The following is a 20,195-nucleotide window of genomic DNA, read 5'->3' on the forward strand; positions in this document are numbered from 1 at the left end:
TGTCTGGAGGAGGAAAAAAATGAAGCTTACGAAGAGAAGAACACGTTGCATTTGTCTATTTGACACATCTTTATTTGATATGACTATACACAAAATACAGAATAAATGTCCAACTTGCTAAAATACCAAAATTGTGTGGGGGTTGAATAATTTTGATCACAACTGTATTTGGAATTTGATGCCTGCAACATGTTTCGAAAAAGCTGGCATAAGTGGCAAAAAAGACTGAGAAAGTTGAAGAATGCTCATCAAACACTTATTTGGAACATCCCACAGGTGAACGGGCTATTTGGGAACAGGTGGGTGCCATGATTGGGTGTAAAAGCAGCTTCCATGAAATGCTCAGTTACTGTCTAGCATTAAAAGATTACAGTTGGTACAAAATGGGGTTTCTAAACCTTTGACAAGAACAAGAAAGTTTGATGATATTATGCCTATACTGTATATACTTTTATATAAATATATATATAAGTAGCCGAGCTAAATTTTATTTAATTTAATTTTTAATTTTTGGTAATTTATTTCACATCATTTTCTGTTGTGAACTTCCCCAAAAGTGTCTGTCATTGTAAATAGGTTCCGCCCTATTGTTTTCTATTACATACATTTTTGTTTCCCTGGGCGTTGCACCTGTGTGACCAGCTTCAGTGAGCACTGACTCCTGCAGCTGCTGGTGAATAAATCCTCCTCAACTCGAATCCTGTGGTTCATCACGAAAAAAAGACACAACGCAGAACACTGACTGTTACAAAATGGTGCCGTGACCCGGATTCTTCTGATCAGCTGCTGCAGATCACCGAGGTTATGCTGTGAGCAAGTAAGCTTATCGTACAGCAATCAGAAAGGATCCGTTGATCGTTGAGACGTTTGATAAAAAGTGATTTTGTTTTGCTGTGGCTGTGTTTTCCACAATATATCATTACGTTTCCTCACATACAGTGTCTTTATACCACGTGTCTCTGTATAGTTAAATTTTGTTTCAACGTCATATTCTCACTGTTATATTAATTGTGTTTGAAATATAATGGATTTTACACCATTTGGGAGGGGTAGAGGGTGGGTGCAAGCAGGTACTGCAGCGCAAGCTAGGCAGCCAGGCTTTAGCAGCCCTGATGGTACCCCTGTAGCAAGGCAAATGTTTTCCACTCCCACCGCTGCTAATAATGACACCTTGGCACAATTGCGTGACCTTTTGGGGGAGTTGGTAACCCACATCGGTGACACTGTTGTCAGCCGCATATTAGCCAACCAAACACCTCCCTCCACACTTAGTTGTCCACACCCCATGACTCCACCCCCGCTCGAGCCCATACCTTCCCCAGCTGATTTGTCTCGACTGAACATTATGGTAAATGCAGCTGTCAAGGAACCAGTGATGTATAGGGGGGATGGCTCAGACAAATACACCGTACAAGAGTGGATAGATATGATGGACGCTTACCTGCATAAAAAGAATTGTCCGACCACAGAGCAGGCGGGTGAAATCCTCAGTCATCTTTTGGGACGAGCTAAGAGTATCGTTAAGGTGGGGCTGAAGAGTAGTGGTGATATAAACACACACCCTGAAGTGGTATACGATATACTCAGAAGATACTTCAGTGACTCTCCCATGTCTGGCCTACCGATGGCTGATTTCTATTCTACACAACCTGACGCAAATGAGAACCCAGTTGATTACTGGGGTCGGCTCAATACAGCAGCCGAGCACGCTGACCAGCATCTGCGGAAAAGTGGAGAAAAAATGGAGAACATGTCAGCGCAAATTGCTATGATGTTCATCAGGAACTGCCCCAACCCCGAACTCTCCAGTGTGTTCCGATGTAAGCCTATCAGCAAATGGTCAGCCGTGGAGGTGCAAGAAGCTATCGATGAGCACCAGAGAGAGCATCAGGCAAGGAAGAGGGCCATGAGAGCAGAAAAGTTCAAAATGGTGACAGCAGCTACCACTACCTGTCAACCTGTAGTTGAGGAGCTGACGGCAATGAGGGTGGGTGTTCAAGAACCTTCTACACAGACAAAGGTGAGTGCAGTCACCACTTCAGAAGCAGGGGCTTTAGAACGAGTACTAAGCATGCTAGAAGGCGTTTTGGCCAGAGCAGCCTCCCCGGTCCAACAGCCGACCCAGTGGACACGCCCCACTTCTTGCCGTGTATGTGGTGACAAAACTCACATCACACGTGAACACTGCATGAAAGAGAAGAGGTGCTTTGGGTGCTTGGAACCTGGCCACACAAGGAGAGATTGCCAACGGGCCGCTCCACGCCAAACCCAAGCAGAGAACCACACACCCAACCAGGGAAACTGAGTGGCTCACACTGTGGAGGGCAAAGTGTGAGTACGTCATGTCAGACCCTCAAAACTGAAGAAGACATACATGCAATATATGAGAAGAGCTGCAAGACTGCACCGAATGAGAAAATGGCAGAGGAGGGCTGCGCAACCCTCCTGGGTACACTTGCAAAAAGAGGTGCCTTTTACACCACCTTACACATTACTTTACAAAGGTAATAAAAAAATATACCTTTTACAAGACAAGGAGTACCTAATATTTATCACTGCTACTGTAATACATGTTCAACCCCAAACATTGGATTAAACAACTATCTTATGGTACTTGATGGTTTACAGAGGTTTGTAACTCAAACAGATATTTTCTTCTGGGTCATGTTCTGAATTAGCCTATCTACAGGTTTCACCAGCCTACCCACCCTTGTTCTTATACGGGAGACTACACTGATCCCTGTGCTTGGGGCGTCGTCACCATGGCCTGTCCCATCAATCATGCTTGACACACTCATTGGCCTCTGGCTGACACTTTCATCCAGATCAGGTTCTTCAAGCTCCTCATCAGCATCTAGACATTCTGATGGCGAATTGGCAGAAGCACTGTCCAGAACCCAACTGGCTGTTCGGTCTTCTGTGACATCTCCCGTCACCACATCCGAAACCCGACTTTGTGTCTCATCATGCCTTGACTCAGATGACTCAGTGAATGATGATTCAACATCCTCTTCATTCTCCAACTTAAGCGGAAGAAAGTTGGTACACAAGAGGCGGTTGCGATGGACGACTTTTTCATGACCACTGCAAGTGTTCCTTATCCGGTAGGTATGACACCTTGGGTCTCTTGAGACAACCACATACGGAACGGACTCCCATTTGTCCGACAACTTCTTGCGTGCCCTTTCACATTTGTTTGAAAAAAGTACTTGGTCTCCCTCAGCGATGTCATGACCTTTGGTCCTTTTGTTGTATAGTTCAGTCTGATGACGCTGACTGGAGACAGCATTTGCCTGGGCAGATGATAATGCCTCTTTTAACTCTTCCCTCAGTTTGAGGACATATTTATCATAGTCGACAATGTCACAGTCCCTCTCCACATTGTGGAACATTACGTCAACTGGGAGTCTGGGAATTCTTCCGTACATTAGATAGAACGGGGCATAGCCCGTCGACTCATGGGCGGTGCAGTTGTAGGCGAAAGTCAATGTCTGCAACATTTGGGGCCATTTTTGCTTGGCTCTTGGAGGGAGAGCTCTGATCATGCTTCCCAATGTCCGGTTGAATCGTTCAACTACACCGTTTCCTATGGGGTGATAGGCCGTTGTCCTTGACTTCTTTACCCCAGAGATCAGCAGCAACTCTCGGATCAACTGGCTCTCAAAGTTGGCTCCTTGGTCGGAATGAATTCTCTCTGGAAAGCCGTAGACACAGAAGTATCGATCCCAGAGTTGACGAGCAACCTGCTTTGCTGACTGATCATGACATGGAAAAGCGTGAGCCATTTTTGTGAAGTGGTCAGTGATGACCAGGACATCCACAGTATTTCCATTTGGGATTTCAGCTGACCAAAAATCAATGCAGACCATCTCGAGAGGGCTTGTTGTTTTGATGCTCTCGAGAGGCGCTCTCCCTTCGGGTTCTGGTGTCTTGCTCACCACACAGCGCTTACACGACTTGACATATTCACGGACATCTCGTTCCATGTCAATCCAGAAGAACCTCTGTCTCGCCAGGTATAGAGTCCTATGCTTTCCCTGATGCCCAGCCTCATCATGGACACCCTGCAGAGCCTGCTTGGCCAGTGATGCAGCCACAACATACTGGTACCGCCTCCTCCCAGTTAGTGAATCTTTGCTCACTCTATATAGGATGCCATCCAACATCTTGAGCTTTTCCCACTGCTTTAGAGTCTTCTGGACTTTGAGAGGCTCTCTAACTCTTTCTCTTCTTGATGGCCTCCTGCCACGTGCCACATAGTGGATGATTCTTGCCAGTATAGTATCTTCCTGTTGCTTGTCTTGAAGTTCTTTAAGGGAGAAGACAGGTAAGACACTTTCTGCAGGTGGAACAATTGTATGTACATCATTTGCCAGCCAGGAGATCACTCTCCCTTTGGGTCCCTCACCCCACCCAATCTGACCATCCAGGACTGCCGTCACTTCTTCACTGCTCATTGAACTGAATGCCACTTCAGATCCGCCCAGTTGGTGCTCAGCCAAAACACATCCTGTATCCTGTCATCCCGGATATGTTGCGCTTCCTCGAGGAGAGCTTTATATGGCTCTGCTATAAGTCTCTCGCTGACCCGTGGCTTGATGAAGGGTTGCCTGCTCAAGGCATCTGCAACGATGTTCTTACTGCCTGGGATTTATTGGATACTGAAGTCGTATGGAGCCAACTTCGACACCTACCGCTGTTCACAAGCATCCAACTTTGGCTTTATGAGGATGTAGGTCAGCGGGTTATTATCAGTCCAAACAGTGAAGGAGTGTCCCTTCAGCCAATGGCTGAATTTGTCACACACTGACCACTTGAGAGCGAGGAACTCCAAACGATGGGCTGGATACTTGGTTTGTGAGCGACTCAGGGCTTTGCTTGCAAAGGCGATGGGACGTGCTTTGCTCCCTCCTTCAGGGACTTGAGAGAGGACAGCGCCCAATCCGTCCAATGAAGCGTCGGTTGAGAGGATGAAAGGGCGACCAAAGTCCGGATGGGCCAACACAACTGAGTTCAACAGAGCAGCCTTTAGTTGGTTGAATGCGTCACTCTGTTCTTGAGCCCAATCACCTGGGCTGAGCTTTTTAAAGTGAGAAGCCCGTTTTGCGTTGGCTTTTCCAGTCGCAGCGGCGGTCAGAGAGAACAAGGGCTTCGCCATACTGGAACAGTTTTGTATGAATCTCTGGTAATACATTACCATACCAAGAAAATACTTGATCTTTTTTGCTGAAGGTGTGATTCCATCTTCCATCATCAAGTCTGCTTCGCTCATGTCTGTGATGACTTGTATCTTTTCAGAGTCAGTCGAAACCCCATTCTCATCAATGATATGGCCCAAGAACTTGACACTTCGCCGGAGGAAATGACACTTCTTCGGGGCCAACTTAGGTCCATGTCCTTTCAACCGCTTAAAGACCATTTCGAGTCTTTTGAGGGCTTCCTCTTCGTTTGGGGCAAAAACCAAAACATCGTCGAGGTAGCACAGCAGGGTCCAGAAGTTTTGGTCTCCGAAGACACTCATCATAAGGTGCATGAAACTTGCCGGGCTATTACACAGGCCTTGGGGTAGTCGGTTGAATTCATGGAGGCCTACTGGTGTAGTGAAGGCAGTGAACTTCTTGTCCTGTTCGTGCATGGGGACATTGTAGAACCCCGATGTCAAGTCCATGGCGCTGAATATGGCATTTCCCCCTAGCGCAGCCAAACAGTCAGCTTGGTGAGGTACTGGATGGGCATCCTTCACAGTACGTGCATTAAGCCACCTGTAGTCCACACAGATGCGTAGTTCCCCATTTTTTTTCCAAACCAGTACTAATGGCGAGGCCCACTCACTTGACGACTTGCGTATAATGTTCTGCTCCTCCATCTCAGAAAGGACCTCTCTTAGTTTCTGGTATTGGCTTGGTGGGACACGGCGGTATGCTAGTTGAAAAGGGCGCTCATCGGTCAGATGGATCCTGTGGACGAAGTCTTTGGCTAGGCCACAATCCAGCTTGTTCTTGGAGAACACATCATCATGCCTCTGTATGAGTTCCACAAGTTGACTCTTCCAATAAGGGGACACTTCACATGAGTGGATGTCTATGTCGTCCAACCCAAGATTAGCAAGCTTATCCTGAAGGGTGAGATTTACAGAGGTGTCAGGCGCATGGTCAGGGTCTGCTCTCACGCTTTGGCCTTGTGCTTTTAGCTCTATGTTGACGACACAGTCCACTCCAAGCTCAAAGTCTTCAAGTGCCACACATGGTGAAACATCAGCTAACTTCATGTTCCTCCTCAGTGTTACAGGTTTATCACTTGGGTTCACGACCTTCACAGGAACCCACTTGTCTCCGCTCATTGCTGCCACAGTTCTTCCTACCATGATGTTCTTCCGGTTGGAGTGGGATTTTGCCGGTTCCACCAGTATGGTACTTCCCTCGGAGATAGAAGCCTTTCCAGGAAGTTTTCCCCACACTATGTGCTCCTGTTTTGGTACCAGTGTCACAGCATTAGTAAGCTTCACAGTTCCAATGACGTCTGGGATAATGTCACCTTTCCATCTGGTTATGCCCGAGAGCATGCTCAAAAACTGTTCGATGCCTGGTTCACCAGTAGAGTCAGCTTTACTCATCACGCGCCAATAGCTGGGATCTTGTTTGAATTGGCGTAGCAAGTGTTTCAGCAAATTGGTACCTACTATCATTTGGTCACGCTGGCCTGGCACAACTAATGTGGGCACGATTGCTTCTTGTCCGTAGATTTTCAACTTTAACTGGTGAATGCACTTGGGTTGCACATGCACACCACCACAACCCACCAGAAAAATGTCTTTGATGGACTGGGCACCCTCTGACAGCAACCCTGCCTTGTGGAGCTCCTCTTCTGCTTCTTCACTCATCGTACAAGCCATTGAACCAGTGTCTAGCATGGCATACAGTGCAACTTGGTCATTCACCAGCACATCAGTGTAGAATAAATCATCTGCCTTCTCAAGTTTGTGTATATTCTGGAAAATCATGACACTACCATTCGGTGCAGTCTTGCAGCTCTTCTCATATATTGCATGTATGTCTTCTTCAGTTTTGAGGGTCTGACATGACGTACTCACACTTTGCCCTCCACAGTGTGAGCCACTCAGTTTCCCTGGTTGGGTGTGTGGTTCTCTGCTTGGGTTTGGCGTGGAGCGGCCCGTTGGCAATCTCTCCTTGTGTGGCCAGGTTCCAAACACCCAAAGCACCTCTTCTCTTTCATGCAGTGTTCACGTGTGATGTGAGTTTTGTCACCACATACACGGCAAGAAGTGGGGCGTGTCCACTGGGTCGGCTGTTGGACCGGGGAGGCTGCTCTGGCCAAAACGCCTTCTAGCATGCTTAGTACTCGTTCTAAAGCCCCTGCTTCTGAAGTGGTGACTGCACTCACCTTTGTCTGTGTAGAAGGTTCTTGAACACCCACCCTCATTGCCGTCAGCTCCTCAACTACAGGTTGACAGGTAGTGGTAGCTGCTGTCACCATTTTGAACTTTTCTGCTCTCATGGCCCTCTTCCTTGCCTGATGCTCTCTCTGGTGCTCATCGATAGCTTCTTGCACCTCCACGGCTGACCATTTGCTGATAGGCTTACATCGGAACACACTGGAGAGTTCGGGGTTGGGGCAGTTCCTGATGAACATCATAGCAATTTGCGCTGACATGTTCTCCATTTTTTCTCCACTTTTCCGCAGATGCTGGTCAGCGTGCTCGGCTGCTGTATTTAGGCGACCCCAGTAATCAACTGGGTTCTCATTTGCGTCAGGCTGTGTAGAATAGAAATCAGCCATCGGTAGGCCAGACATGGGAGAGTCACTGAAGTATCTTCTGAGTATATCGTATACCACTTCAGGGTGTGTGTTTATATCACCACTACTCTTCAGCCCCACCTTAACGATACTCTTAGCTCGTCCCAAAAGATGACTGAGGATTTCACCCGCCTGCTCTGTGGTCAGACAATTCTTTTTATGCAGGTAAGCGTCCATCATATCTATCCACTCTTGTACGGTGTATTTGTCTGAGCCATCCCCCCTATACATCACTGGTTCCTTGACAGCTGCATTTACCATAATGTTCAGTCGAGACAAATCAGCTGGGGAAGGTATGGGCTCGAGCGGGGGTGGAGTCATGGGGTGTGGACAACTAAGTGTGGGGGGAGGTGTTTGGTTGGCTAATATGCGGCTAACAACAGTGTCACCGATGTGGGTTCCCAACTCCCCCAAAAGGTCACGCAATTGTGCCAAGGTGTCATTATTAGCAGCGGTGGGAGTGGAAAACATTTGCCTTGCTACAGGGGTACCATCAGGGCTGCTAAAGCCTGGCTGCCTAGCTTGCGCTGCAGTACCTGCTTGCACCCACCCTCTACCCCTCCCAAATGGTGTAAAATCCATTATATTTCAAACACAATTAATATAACAGTGAGAATATGACGTTGAAACAAAATTTAACTATACAGAGACACGTGGTATAAAGACACTGTATGTGAGGAAACGTAATGATATATTGTGGAAAAACACAGCCACAGCAAAACAAAATCACTTTTTATCAAACGTCTCAACGATCAACGGATCCTTTCTGATTGCTGTACGATAAGCTTACTTGCTCACAGCATAACCTCGGCGATCTGCAGCAGCTGATCAGAAGAATCCGGGTCACGGCACCATTTTGTAACAGTCAGTGTTCTGCGTTGTGTCTTTTTTTCGTGATGAACCACAGGATTCGAGTTGAGGAGGATTTATTCACCAGCAGCTGCAGGAGTCAGTGCTCACTGAAGCTGGTCACACAGGTGCAACGCCAAATCACCCCCCAGGGAAACAAAAAGGTATGTAATAGAAAACAATAGGGCGGAACCTATTTACAATGACAGACACTTTTGGGGAAGTTCACAACAGAAAATGATGTGAAATAAAATTATGTGAAATAAATTACCAAAAATTAAAAATAAAATTAAATTAAATTTAGCTTGGCTACATATATAAATATTTATATAAAAGGTTATACAGTATAGGCATAATATCATCAAACTTTCTTGTTCTTGTCAAAGGTTTAGAAACCCCATTTTGTACCAACTGTAATCTTTTAATGCTAGACAGTAACTGAGCATTTCATGGAAGCTGCTTTTACACCCAATCATGGCACCCACCTGTTCCCAAATAGCCCGTTCACCTGTGGGATGTTCCAAATAAGTGTTTGATGAGCATTCTTCAACTTTCTCAGTCTTTTTTGCCACTTATGCCAGCTTTTTCGAAACATGTTGCAGGCATCAAATTCCAAATACAGTTGTGATCAAAATTATTCAACCCCCACACAATTTTGGTATTTTAGCAAGTTGGACATTTATTCTGTATTTTGTGTATAGTCATATCAAATAAAGATGTGTCAAATAGACAAATGCAACGTGTTCTTCTCTTTGTAAGCTTCATTTTTTTCTCCTCCAGACATAATGTTGATTCATAGGCCTAAAGAGTTCCAGTTTTGTCTCATCACTCCATAGAACAGTTTCCCAAAACCTTTGGGGTTTGTCCAGATGATTTTTGGCATACTGGAGTCTATTTTTCTTGTGCCTGGTAGTCAGAAGTGGGGTGCGCCTGGGAGTTCTGGCATGGAGGCCTTCATCTCGTAGTGCGCGCCTTATTGTCTGGGATGAAACCTGCTTTCACCCCCTCTGCAATGTCCTGTTGTAGTTCCTCAGCTGTTACCCGGGGGTTTTTCACCACTGTACGCACACAGCATCCTCTTTCTACCACGCCCAGGTAGTGTTTTCACTGTGCCTTTAGCTTTAAACTTGCGAATTATGCTCCCAACTGTGTCTCTTGGAATGTGTAATGTCTTTGCTATTTTCTTATATCCATATCCTTTATTATGAAGAAAAATTACCTCCTCTCTTGACTTCTTTGACCACTCCCTGGAGTTCACCATGTTGCAAATACACCATTGACCATCTACAAGAAGCTGAGCGTCACAGTCTTTTTCAATCAGTTTAATTGTTGCTCGTTATGGTTCTAATCACATCTACAGGTGTTTTCAACACCTGATTGAAAAGACCTTATTCAAATTCTGTTCTTAAGAGTTTTGATCTTCAAGGGGTTGAATAATTTTGTCAATGAGATATTAAGAGAAATGACACTGTTTGGTATGTTACAAAATATAATGTTGTAATTCAAGTTGCATTTGTCTATTTAATGCATCTTTATTTGTTATGACTATAAACAAAATACGGAATAAAAGTCCAACTTGCTAAAACACAAAAATTATGTGGGGGTTAAATAATTTGGATCACAACTAAAAGCTAATATTTGCAGAAAAAAACGTTTACCAGTTCGAAGTTTAAATATCTTGTCTTCGCAGTTTATTCAATTGAATATCAGTAGAAAAGGATTCGCAAATCATTGTATTCTGTTTTTATTTACCATTTACACAATGTGCCAACTTCACTGGTTTTTGGTGTTGTACATGTACATAACTTAAAAAAAAAAAAAATAGTAATACAAAATAAACCTCCCTCAATCAAAATGTAACAATGGAGATGAAGGCATAATGTCATTACAAAAACCTGGCAAGTTGATGTCATTAAAGAATTAAAATATGTATTTTTCTTTAGATATACAGATAATGTTCATCCGTAGCCTTTTTATTAGACATTACAAATGACATGATGGCACTATGGTCACACCCCAACACTGCTTTACATAACAATCACTTATAATGATTTCAATATTGATAAGAATAATCTTAATTATTACATTTAGATCTCATACATGAGCACTATTTATCTATATCATGGGTGTCAAACTCTGGCCCGCGGGCCAAAATTGGCCCCTCTTTTAATTTTATTTGGCCCTTGTGGCAATATCAAATTAACATTAGAGCTGGCCCGCCGGTATAATACACCGCATTCACCGCTAATACTTATACTTGCCGACCCCCCCAAAAATCTCCAAAGGGACACCATTCTCCCGAATTTCTCCCGATTTCCACCCGGACAACAATATTGGGGGTGCCTTAAAGGTACAGCCTTTGACGTCCCCTACAACCTGTCGTCACGTCCGCTTTTCCTCCTTTAAAACAGTGTGCCGGCACAGTCACGTAGCTTCTACACACACCTAAGTGAATGCAGGCCATACTTGGTCAACAGCCATACAGGTCACACTGAGGGTGGACGTGTAAACAACTTTAACACTGTTACAAATATGCGCCACACTGTGAACCCAAACCAAACAAGAATATCAAACACGTTTGCACCGTAACACAACATAAACACAACAGAACAAATACCCAGAACCCCTTGGAGCACTAATTCTTCCGGGACGCTACAATATCTGGCCTGGGCACATCAGATTAGATCAGTGTGTCGCGAACTGAGCAGTAAAAAGGCCTGAATGTTGTATCCATTCATTATTGTTTTTTATTTTCAAATTTATTATTAGCCTGTGGAAAAAATTTATTTTGATATTTACCTCAGAAGGCTGCAAAGAGAAAAGAGGTATTCAATTGTTATTAGAATGTTATTTTTGATATGCCATTGATATTTTTTAATTATTATCATTATTATTTGAAATTCAATTTTGCATAAAGTTATATAAGTCTTGCTTGTTCAATATTCAATGCAAAACTTGTTTGGGTCCCTTTTAAAAGGTTGATTTGTTAAACCTTGGCACGCGGATTTGTTCAATTTTAAATTTTGGCCCACTCTGTATTTGAGTTTGACACCCCTGATCTACATGGACAAAAAGTGCAGTTACGTATTATGGCCATCAAGTGCCGTCTTTCAAAGTTCTGATGTATGTAATTTGGTAGCGGGGGGAATGGGGTTACGGACAAGTGGTAGAAAATGGATGGATGGCGTAACGTCTTTTGCTCCCATGTGTGCTGCTTTTTTTGTGATGTCAAATGTGCCAACATGCAGAGATTGGCTGCTGATGAGCAACTTGGGGGGGGCAGTTAGTCAGTCAGTGGACGGCGTGGCGGAAACTTGAGGGTCCCTGGTTCGATCCCCGCCTGTACCATCCAAGTCACTGCGGTTGTGTCCTTGAGCAAGACCCTTCACCTTTTGCTCCCAGTGGTGTATAAATGTGTATAAAATGTTGGGGAGCAAACTGGCAGCTGTGGCTACAAATGTAGCCTACCACCCCCTATGTGTGAATGTGGAGTGAATGAATGATGGGTTCTCACTTCTCTGTGCACGCATTGTGTGTCTTGTGTATAGAAAACGCTATATAAATCTAATCCATTTTTATTATTATTGTTGTCTAAACAGATATCGTATTTTTCGGATTATAAATCGTTCTGGAGAATACGTCGCACCGGCCGAAAATGCATAATAAAGAAGGAAAAAAACATATATACGTCGCATTTTTGGGGGAAATTTATTTGATAAAATCCAACACCAAGAATAGACATTTGAAAGGCAATTTAAAATAAAGCACTGTGAACAACAGGCTGAATAAGTGTATGTTATATGAGGCATAAATAACAAACTGAGAAGGTGCCTGCTATGTTAACCTGACATATTATGGCAAGAGTCATTCAAATAACTATAACATATACAGTTGTGATCAAAATTATTCAACCCCCACACAATTTTGGTGTTTTAGCAAGTTGGACATTTTTTCCGTATTTTGTTTATAGTCATAACAAATAAAGATGCATTAAATAGACAAATGCAACTTGAATTACAACATTATATTTTGTAACATACCAAACAGTGTCATTTCTCTTAATATCTCATTGACAAAATTATTCAACCCCTTGAAGATCATAACTCTTAAGAATAGAATTTGAATAAGGTCTTTTCAATCAGGTGTTGAAAACACCTGTAGATGTGATTAGAACCATATCGAGCAACAATTAAACTGATTGAAAAAGACTGTGACGCTCAGCTTCTTGTAGATGGTCAATGGTGTATTTGCAACATGGTGAAGTCCAGGGAGTGGTCAAAGAAGTCAAGAGAGGAGGTAATTTTTCTTCATAAGAAAGGATATGGATATAAGAAAATAGCAAAGACATTACACATTCCAAGGGACACAGTTGGGAGCATATTTCGCAAGTTTAAAGCTAAAGGCACAGTGGAAACACTACCTGGGCGTGGTAGAAAGAGGATGTTGTGTGCAACTGCTGTCCGGTATTTGAAGCGTACAGTGGTGAAAAACCCCCGGGTAACAGCTGAGGAACTACAACAGGACATTGCAGAGGGGGGAAAGCAGGTTTCGTCCCAGACAATAAGGCGCGCACTACGAGATGAAGGCCTCCATGCCAGAACTCCCAGGCGCACACCAGTTCTGACTACCAGGCACAAGAAAAATAGACTCCAGTATGCCAAAAATCATCTGGACAAACCCCACAGGTTTTGGGAAACTGTTCTATGGAGTGATGAGACAAAACTGGAACTCTTTAGGCCTATGAATCAACGTTATGTCTGGAGGAGAAAAAATGAAGCTTACAAAGAGAAGAACACCTTGCAACTGTTAAGCATGGTGGGGGGTCAATCATGCTCTGGGGCTGTTTCTCTGTCTCAGGTACCGGGAATCTCCAGCGCGTTCAAGGCATTATGAATTATATTTCCTAGCAGGATATATTAGCTGCAAATGTCATGAAGTCAGTGACGAAGCTGAGGCTTGGGAGACGTTAGACCGTCCCACAGGACAACGATCCCAAGCATACCTCCAAATCAACATCAGAGTGGTTGCAGAAGAAGGGCTGGAAGACTCTGGAGTGGTCTTCACAGTCGCCAGACCTAAATCCTATAGAAAAGCTGTGGTGGGACTTGAAGAAGGCAGTTGCAGCACGCAAGCCCAGGAATATGAATGAACTGGAGGCCTTTGCCCAAGAGGAATGGGCTAAAATACCTGTAGATGGTTGCAAGAAGCTTGTGTCCGCTTATGTATCACGTTTGAAGGATGTAATTACTGCCAAAGGGTGTTCTACTAAGTACTAAAGATGCATGTAACTAGGGGGTTGAATCATTTTGTCAATGAGATAGTAAGAAAAATTTCCTATTTTGGTATTTTGTAAAATACAGTGTTGAAATTGAAATTGCATTTGTCTATTTGACACATCTTTATTTGATATGACTATAAAAAAAAATACGGGATAAATGTCCAACATGCTAAAACACCAAAATTGTGTGGGGGTTGAATAATTTTGATCACAACTGTAGAACATGCTATACGTTTACCAAACAATCTGTCATGAAATCTTCTTCCTCGATGTCGCTTGTAAACAACTGAACTGAAGTGAAGTGAATTATGTTTATATAGCGCTTTTCTCTAGTGACTCAAAGCGCTTTACATCGTGAAACCCAATATCTAAGTTACATTTAAACCAGTGTGGGTGGCACTGGGAGCAGGTGGGTAAAGTGTCTTGCCCAAGGACACAACGGCAGTAACTGGGATGGCGGAAGCAGGAATCGAACCTGGAACCCTCAAGTTGCTGGCACGGTCACTCTATCAACCAAGCTATGCCACCCCAACTCCAAAGGTATGCGGCACTTCCTCTTGTCGTTTTCTGCTGCATATTTCACTACGTCCAGCTTGTAATCTGCAGTACGTGATTTCCTTTTCGTTGCCATTTTTGTTCAGCCCTTCTCAGTTTTTATGAGTTACCGCCAACGATGAAATGATCCATTTTAATAGCTACGGCAGTAGCATATAGCAATTAGCATTCCATGACCCACAATGCACTTTTGCCATGACCCTCCCCCGCCGAGTTCTTATTGGTCGGCGTGTGTGTGACGATTGCTGGCATTTTCTTTGTCTCTTCCGCGAATGACATAATATTATTTAATATTTTACCGTAACGTGTTAATAATTTCACACATAAGTCGCTTCGGAGTATATGTCGCACCTCCGGCCAAACTATGAAAAAAACTTCAATTTATAGTCCAAAAAATACGGTACTAAATGTTAGGCCTAAGAACAGAAGGGATAATTATTCAGATTAAGTATTTTTTTTTACATTAAAAAACTTCCTTGTGGTCTACATAAAATGTAATGGTCACAATTTTACATAGGTTTTGTTTTACAGATCATTTTCAAGCCGTTTTCCACTTTAACTGCGTCATCTCCTAGTCGTCCATGTTGTAGTTTTTAGCACATCCAGATAGAGACTACAGAGAGAAATAAGTAAGAACTAAATGCTACTTTTTATTTGAAATGGCAGCAAAGGAGGATTTTAGCATGCGTTTGCCCCACAACAAAAGGATAGTGACAAATATGACTTACTGACCACTTCAGGTACACCTTCACCTAATATGGAGATATCAGCTGATGTCCCTCAACAAAATTGTCTCAAATTCCAAACGGCTCCTTTGGAGCAAGTTTGGAAAAAGGCAATATTGTTTTATAAATTTCTCTGCCATCACATTATGATTTTTATACCTATGCAGAACCCAAATACACAAAACGGGTACCAAAAAGTAAGAAAGGTTGGTTTTACATAATTGGTTCCCTTTCAGACTTGTTTAAACTAAAGTGTGCAACTTTGTGCATTAATTATTGATGAACTAATGAGATCTGTACTTGTTAGAGCACAAGTGGAATAAGTGCCAAATAAGCTGGAAAAAATAATAATTAGTGCTAAAAACGTCAAATTCAACTCACCAGTCTTTTTTTTTTTACTTCTCCACTGCAATTAATTATTAATAAATGATCGCCACCGTTTCATTCTGGACTCAGTCATCTCTTGTTTTAAAATAAACAACTTAAAATAGACTCACTCTCGTGGGGCCCAACCCTAAATAACTTCCATTCTGGTCTGACTGACCCCCAGCAGCACACCCTCGCCAACAGAACAGTTTGATGTTTGAAGAGCAGCTGCTACTGTCTGGCTCCTTTTTGCTTTTGCTTTTTACAAGAACCGCTCGTTCACTCTTGCGGAAATCTTTGGACAAACAGAATTAAGAACTTGGTTCCATCACGAAAAGGGACATTATTCATCTCCTCCACAGGAGGACTATAGAAGGCAGACACGTGGATCGTGATGACGATAGTGCGCCATCCCAGGTAAACCTTTGACAACAACAAGACATCAATGACAGTACAGGTACAGTTTTAAAGAGCACTGTGCTCATCTAAAGGCATGAAACGCTCAAGTGGACTAGTCCGAGTCAACATATGGGAATTCTTCATTGGAGGAACCTTTGAAGATCTTTGATAGGAAACTAGTCTGGATAGAGTCATCGGAGGAACCTTTAAAGAACTTTGACAAGAATCTAGTCTGGATAGAATCATCAGAGGAACCTTTAAAGAACTTTGACAAGTAAGTACTCTGGATAGAGTATTCAGAGGAACCTTAAAGAACTTTGACAAGTAAGTACTCTGGATAGAGTATTCAGAGGAACCTTAAAGAACTTTGACAATAAATTAGTCTGGATAGAATCATCAGAGGAATCTTAAAGAACTTTTGATGAGAAACGAGTCTGGATAGTCATCGGAGGAACCTTTAAAGAACTTTGACAAGAAACTAGTCTGGATAGAGTCATCAGAGGAACCTTTAAATAACTTTTATAAGAAACTGATCAGATAGGATCGTCATAGAAACCTTTAAAATATCTTTGAGAAGCAACTAGTCTGGATAGAATCATCAGAGGAACCTTAAAGAACTTTAATAAGAAACTAGTCTGGGTACACATCGGAGGAACCTTTAAATAACATTTATTAGAAACTAGTCCAGATAGAGTCATCAGAGAAACCTTAAAGAACTTTGATCATAAACTAGTCTGGATAGAGTCAACAGAGGAACCTTTACATAACTTTGACAAGAAACTAGTCTGGATAGAATCATCCTAGGAATCTTAAAGAACTTTTGACAAGAAACGAGTCTGGATATGCATCAGAGGAACTTTTAAAGAACTTTGACAAGAAACTAGTCTGGATAGTGTCATCTGAGGAACGTTTGAATAACTTTTATAAGAAACTGATCAGATAGGATCATCATAGAAACGTTTTATCTTTGATAAACTAGTCTGGATAGAATCAAAGGAACCTTAAAGAACTTTGAAAAGAAACACGTCTGGATAGAATCAGAGGAACCTTAAAGAACTTTTATAAGAAACTACTCTAGATAGTCATCTGAGGAACCTTTAAATAACATTTATAAGAAACTAGTCCGGATAGAGTCATTAGAGAAACATTAAAGAACTTTGATAATAAACTAGTCTGCATAGAGTCAACAGAGGAACCTTTACATAACTTTGACAAGAAACTAGTCTGGATAGAATCATCAGAGGAACCTTAAAGAACTTTTGACAAGAAACGAGTCTGGATAGTCATCGGAGGAACCTATAAAGAACTTTGACAAGAAACTAGTCTGTATAGTCATCAGAAGAACCTTTAAAGAACTTTTATAAGAAACTAGTCTGGATAGAATCATCAGAGGAACCTTAAATAACTTTGAAAAGTAACTAGTCTGGATAGTCATCGGAGGAACCTTTAAATAACATTTATAAGAAACTAGACCGGATAGAGTCATCAGAGAAACCTTAAAGAACTTTGATGATAAACTAGTCTGGATAGAGTTCTCAGGGGAACCTTTACATAACTTTGACAAAAAACTAGTCTGGATAGAATCATCGGAGGAACCTTTACAGTACTTTGACAAGAAACTAGTCTGGATAGAATCATCAGAGGAACCTTTACAGAACTTTGACAAGAAACTAGTCTGGATAGATTCATCGGAGGAACCTCAAAGAACTTTGATAAGAAACTAGTCTGGATAGTCATCGGAGGAACCTTTAAATAACTTTTATAAGAAGCTAGTCCGGATAGTCATCAGAGAAACCTTAATGAACTTTTATTAGAAACTAGTCCAGATAGAATCATCGGAGGAACCTTTTAAAGAACCTTTATAAGAAACTGATCAGATGGGATCATCATAGAAACCTTCAAATCATTTTGATAAGAAACTAGTCTGGATAGACTCATCGAAAGGAACCTTTCGAAAACTTCATCTTGTTAACAAGGCTTTAAGAACATACTCTGGCAACAATGGATTCTCAAGGTGGTCCGTACCTAAACAGGAGGGCACTCCTGTCACCTCTTGGCGCTGCTCGCCTTTGTCAGCTGGCAACGGGCTGCGCTGTGATCGCCATGGTAACGCACAGTGCCGGATACAGCGGTTCACATGGTGTGTTCTGCATGGCCGTGTGGTGCTTCTGCTTTGCCATGACAGTCCTGGTCTTCTTCTTGGACGCCACTCGTCTCTACAGCTGCCTGCCGATATCCTGGGACAACCTGACCGTCACCTGTGCCGCCATTGCAGCGCTCATGTAAGTCCCCTCTTTATCTGTCGTCCTATGACTTTTTGACTTCTTGTACTAGAAAAACACATTATATATTTATATTTATTAGAGATGCAACAATATCAGTATGATGATGTCCAAAGAAACATGGTCAAAATGCCTCAGTGTGTAAAAATAAAATAGCAGGAATGTTAAGGATAAACACGGACAGTAGAATTATATTTCCATGTCTTCCCGAAGATACTACTCTTGTGTTTCTGACGTTGACAGTTTTTCCTTTCAGGTACGTGACAGCCTCTGTGGTCTATCCGCTCTTCTTCATCCAATCAGAGTGTCCCTACGCCGGCTGCGACGTCCGAAACTACCGCATAGCCGTCACCGTCTGCTCCATCCTGGGAACACTGGCCTACGGGGCTGAGGTGGCCTTGTGCCGAGCTCGGCCGGGCCAGGCCGTGGTGGGCTACATGGCCACGGTGTCCGGGCTCCTCAAGGTGGTCCAAGGCTTTGTGGCCTGCGTCATCTTTGGTGCACTGGCCAACGGGGGCCAGTATTCCCGTTACGCCGCCACCATCTACTGCGTGGTGGTCTACGCCTTCTGCTTCTCTCTGACTACGATGGTGGTCGTCACGACGGTTTGTGGACGCACCAAGTCCGTGCGCTGTATGCCTTTTGATCGCTTCGTGGTGGTGTGCACCTTGCTGGAGGTTCTTTTATACATGAGTGCTTCAGTGGTGTGGCCTGTTTACTGTTTCGACAACAAATATGGCTCCCCTTGGCGCCCGTCGTCATGTCCTCATGGGAAATGTCCGTGGGACAGCAAAGTTGTGGTGGCGGTTTTCTCCTTAGCCAACTTCCTGCTCTACATGGCAGACCTCATCTACTCTCAGAGGACATGCTTCATCTCATCACGTTTGTCCACCAACTCACGGGCGTAGCGTTCATGACTATTAGATATTATCATTCCATATGATTATCCAATGTGATTATTAGATACTGTCTGCTTCACTACTTGGATTCATGTGACAGACATCTTTACGAATTTCATCTCCAAGTGGACTTTCTTGAAAACACTGACATGTGTCAGTGGACAAATGTCATGTACTTAACCCACTGGAAAGTTCCAAATGTTCTACCTCGGACAAAGAAAAGCAACATGAAAACACTAAATTTGAGTTTTTATTTATTCGTGTATAATAACTTGACCAGGATGCACTAATAATTTTAACTAGAAAATTCCCGCAGAAATTTTGATGGGCCTGCTATCTGTGCCCTGGACCTATGGTCGCCGGAAGCCGCCTTACTTAAACGATGATGCTGAGTGTTTGAATCCGTGAGTTTTAGGTGTAACTGTACAAAATGAGCCACTGAGCTAACCTAAAACAGTAGCCTGTAGAGATGCGCGGATAGGCAATTATATCATCCGCGACCGCATCACCAAAGTCGTCATCCACCCGAATCAACATTTTATCACCGTACCCACCCGCCAACCGCCCGCTGAAATATATCAGAGGTTGGCCGCCTTTACCACTCACAGCGCTATTTAAACTTGTTTCACAGAGTAATGAAGACAATTGGAGCCACTAACGTTCTCGCGACTATCCAATAGCGTTCATCCTGATGACAAGAATATGGGCGTGCTGTGAAGCCATTGCCTTTGACACCTTCAACAACATGTACGAACCGATTGTTGGTCCGGCAACATGTGTGCAGCTTCCGCAATTACACGTACAAGATTGAAAGGCATACTGGGTGATACAGAGTACACTGATGGTTATGATATAAACAACTTTAACACTTACTAATATGCGCCACGGTGTGAAGCCACACAATACAAGATTGACAAACACATTTCGGGAGAACATCCTCACAGTAACACAACATAAACGCAACACAACATATACCCAGAATCCTTTATATCCGTGACACTTCCTGGATATATTTTACACCACCGGG

At 43.1% G+C, this 20,195-nt stretch overlaps 1 protein-coding gene across 1 annotated transcript; it reads left to right on the plus strand.

Moving 5' to 3' along the window:
• Nucleotides 1-15,765: 15,765 nt before the first annotated feature.
• On the plus strand, nucleotides 15,766-19,409 carry LOC133538798 (myeloid-associated differentiation marker-like protein 2). The gene is made up of 2 exons (XM_061880587.1): nucleotides 15,766-18,269; nucleotides 18,526-19,409. The coding sequence occupies exons 1-2, from the start codon at nucleotides 17,989-17,991 to the stop codon at nucleotides 19,175-19,177; spliced, it is 933 nt and encodes a 310-aa protein (XP_061736571.1). The 5' UTR covers nucleotides 15,766-17,988; the 3' UTR covers nucleotides 19,178-19,409.
• The last annotated feature ends 786 nt before the right edge of the window (nucleotides 19,410-20,195 follow it).

The sequence above is a fragment of the Nerophis ophidion genome, linkage group LG20 (genome assembly GCF_033978795.1).
Source record: "Nerophis ophidion isolate RoL-2023_Sa linkage group LG20, RoL_Noph_v1.0, whole genome shotgun sequence".
NCBI lineage: Eukaryota > Metazoa > Chordata > Actinopteri > Syngnathiformes > Syngnathidae > Nerophis > Nerophis ophidion.

What these genes read in the sequence shown, in the direction of transcription:
- LOC133538798 (XM_061880587.1), top strand. Translation starts at nt 17,989, where the DNA reads ATGGATTCTCAAGGTGGTCCGTACCTAAACAGGAGGGCACTCCTGTCA. An exon ending in GCCGCCATTGCAGCGCTCAT is followed by an intron (nt 18,270 to 18,525) that starts GTAAGTCCCCTC and finishes TTTTCCTTTCAG; the next exon opens with GTACGTGACAGCCTCTGTGG.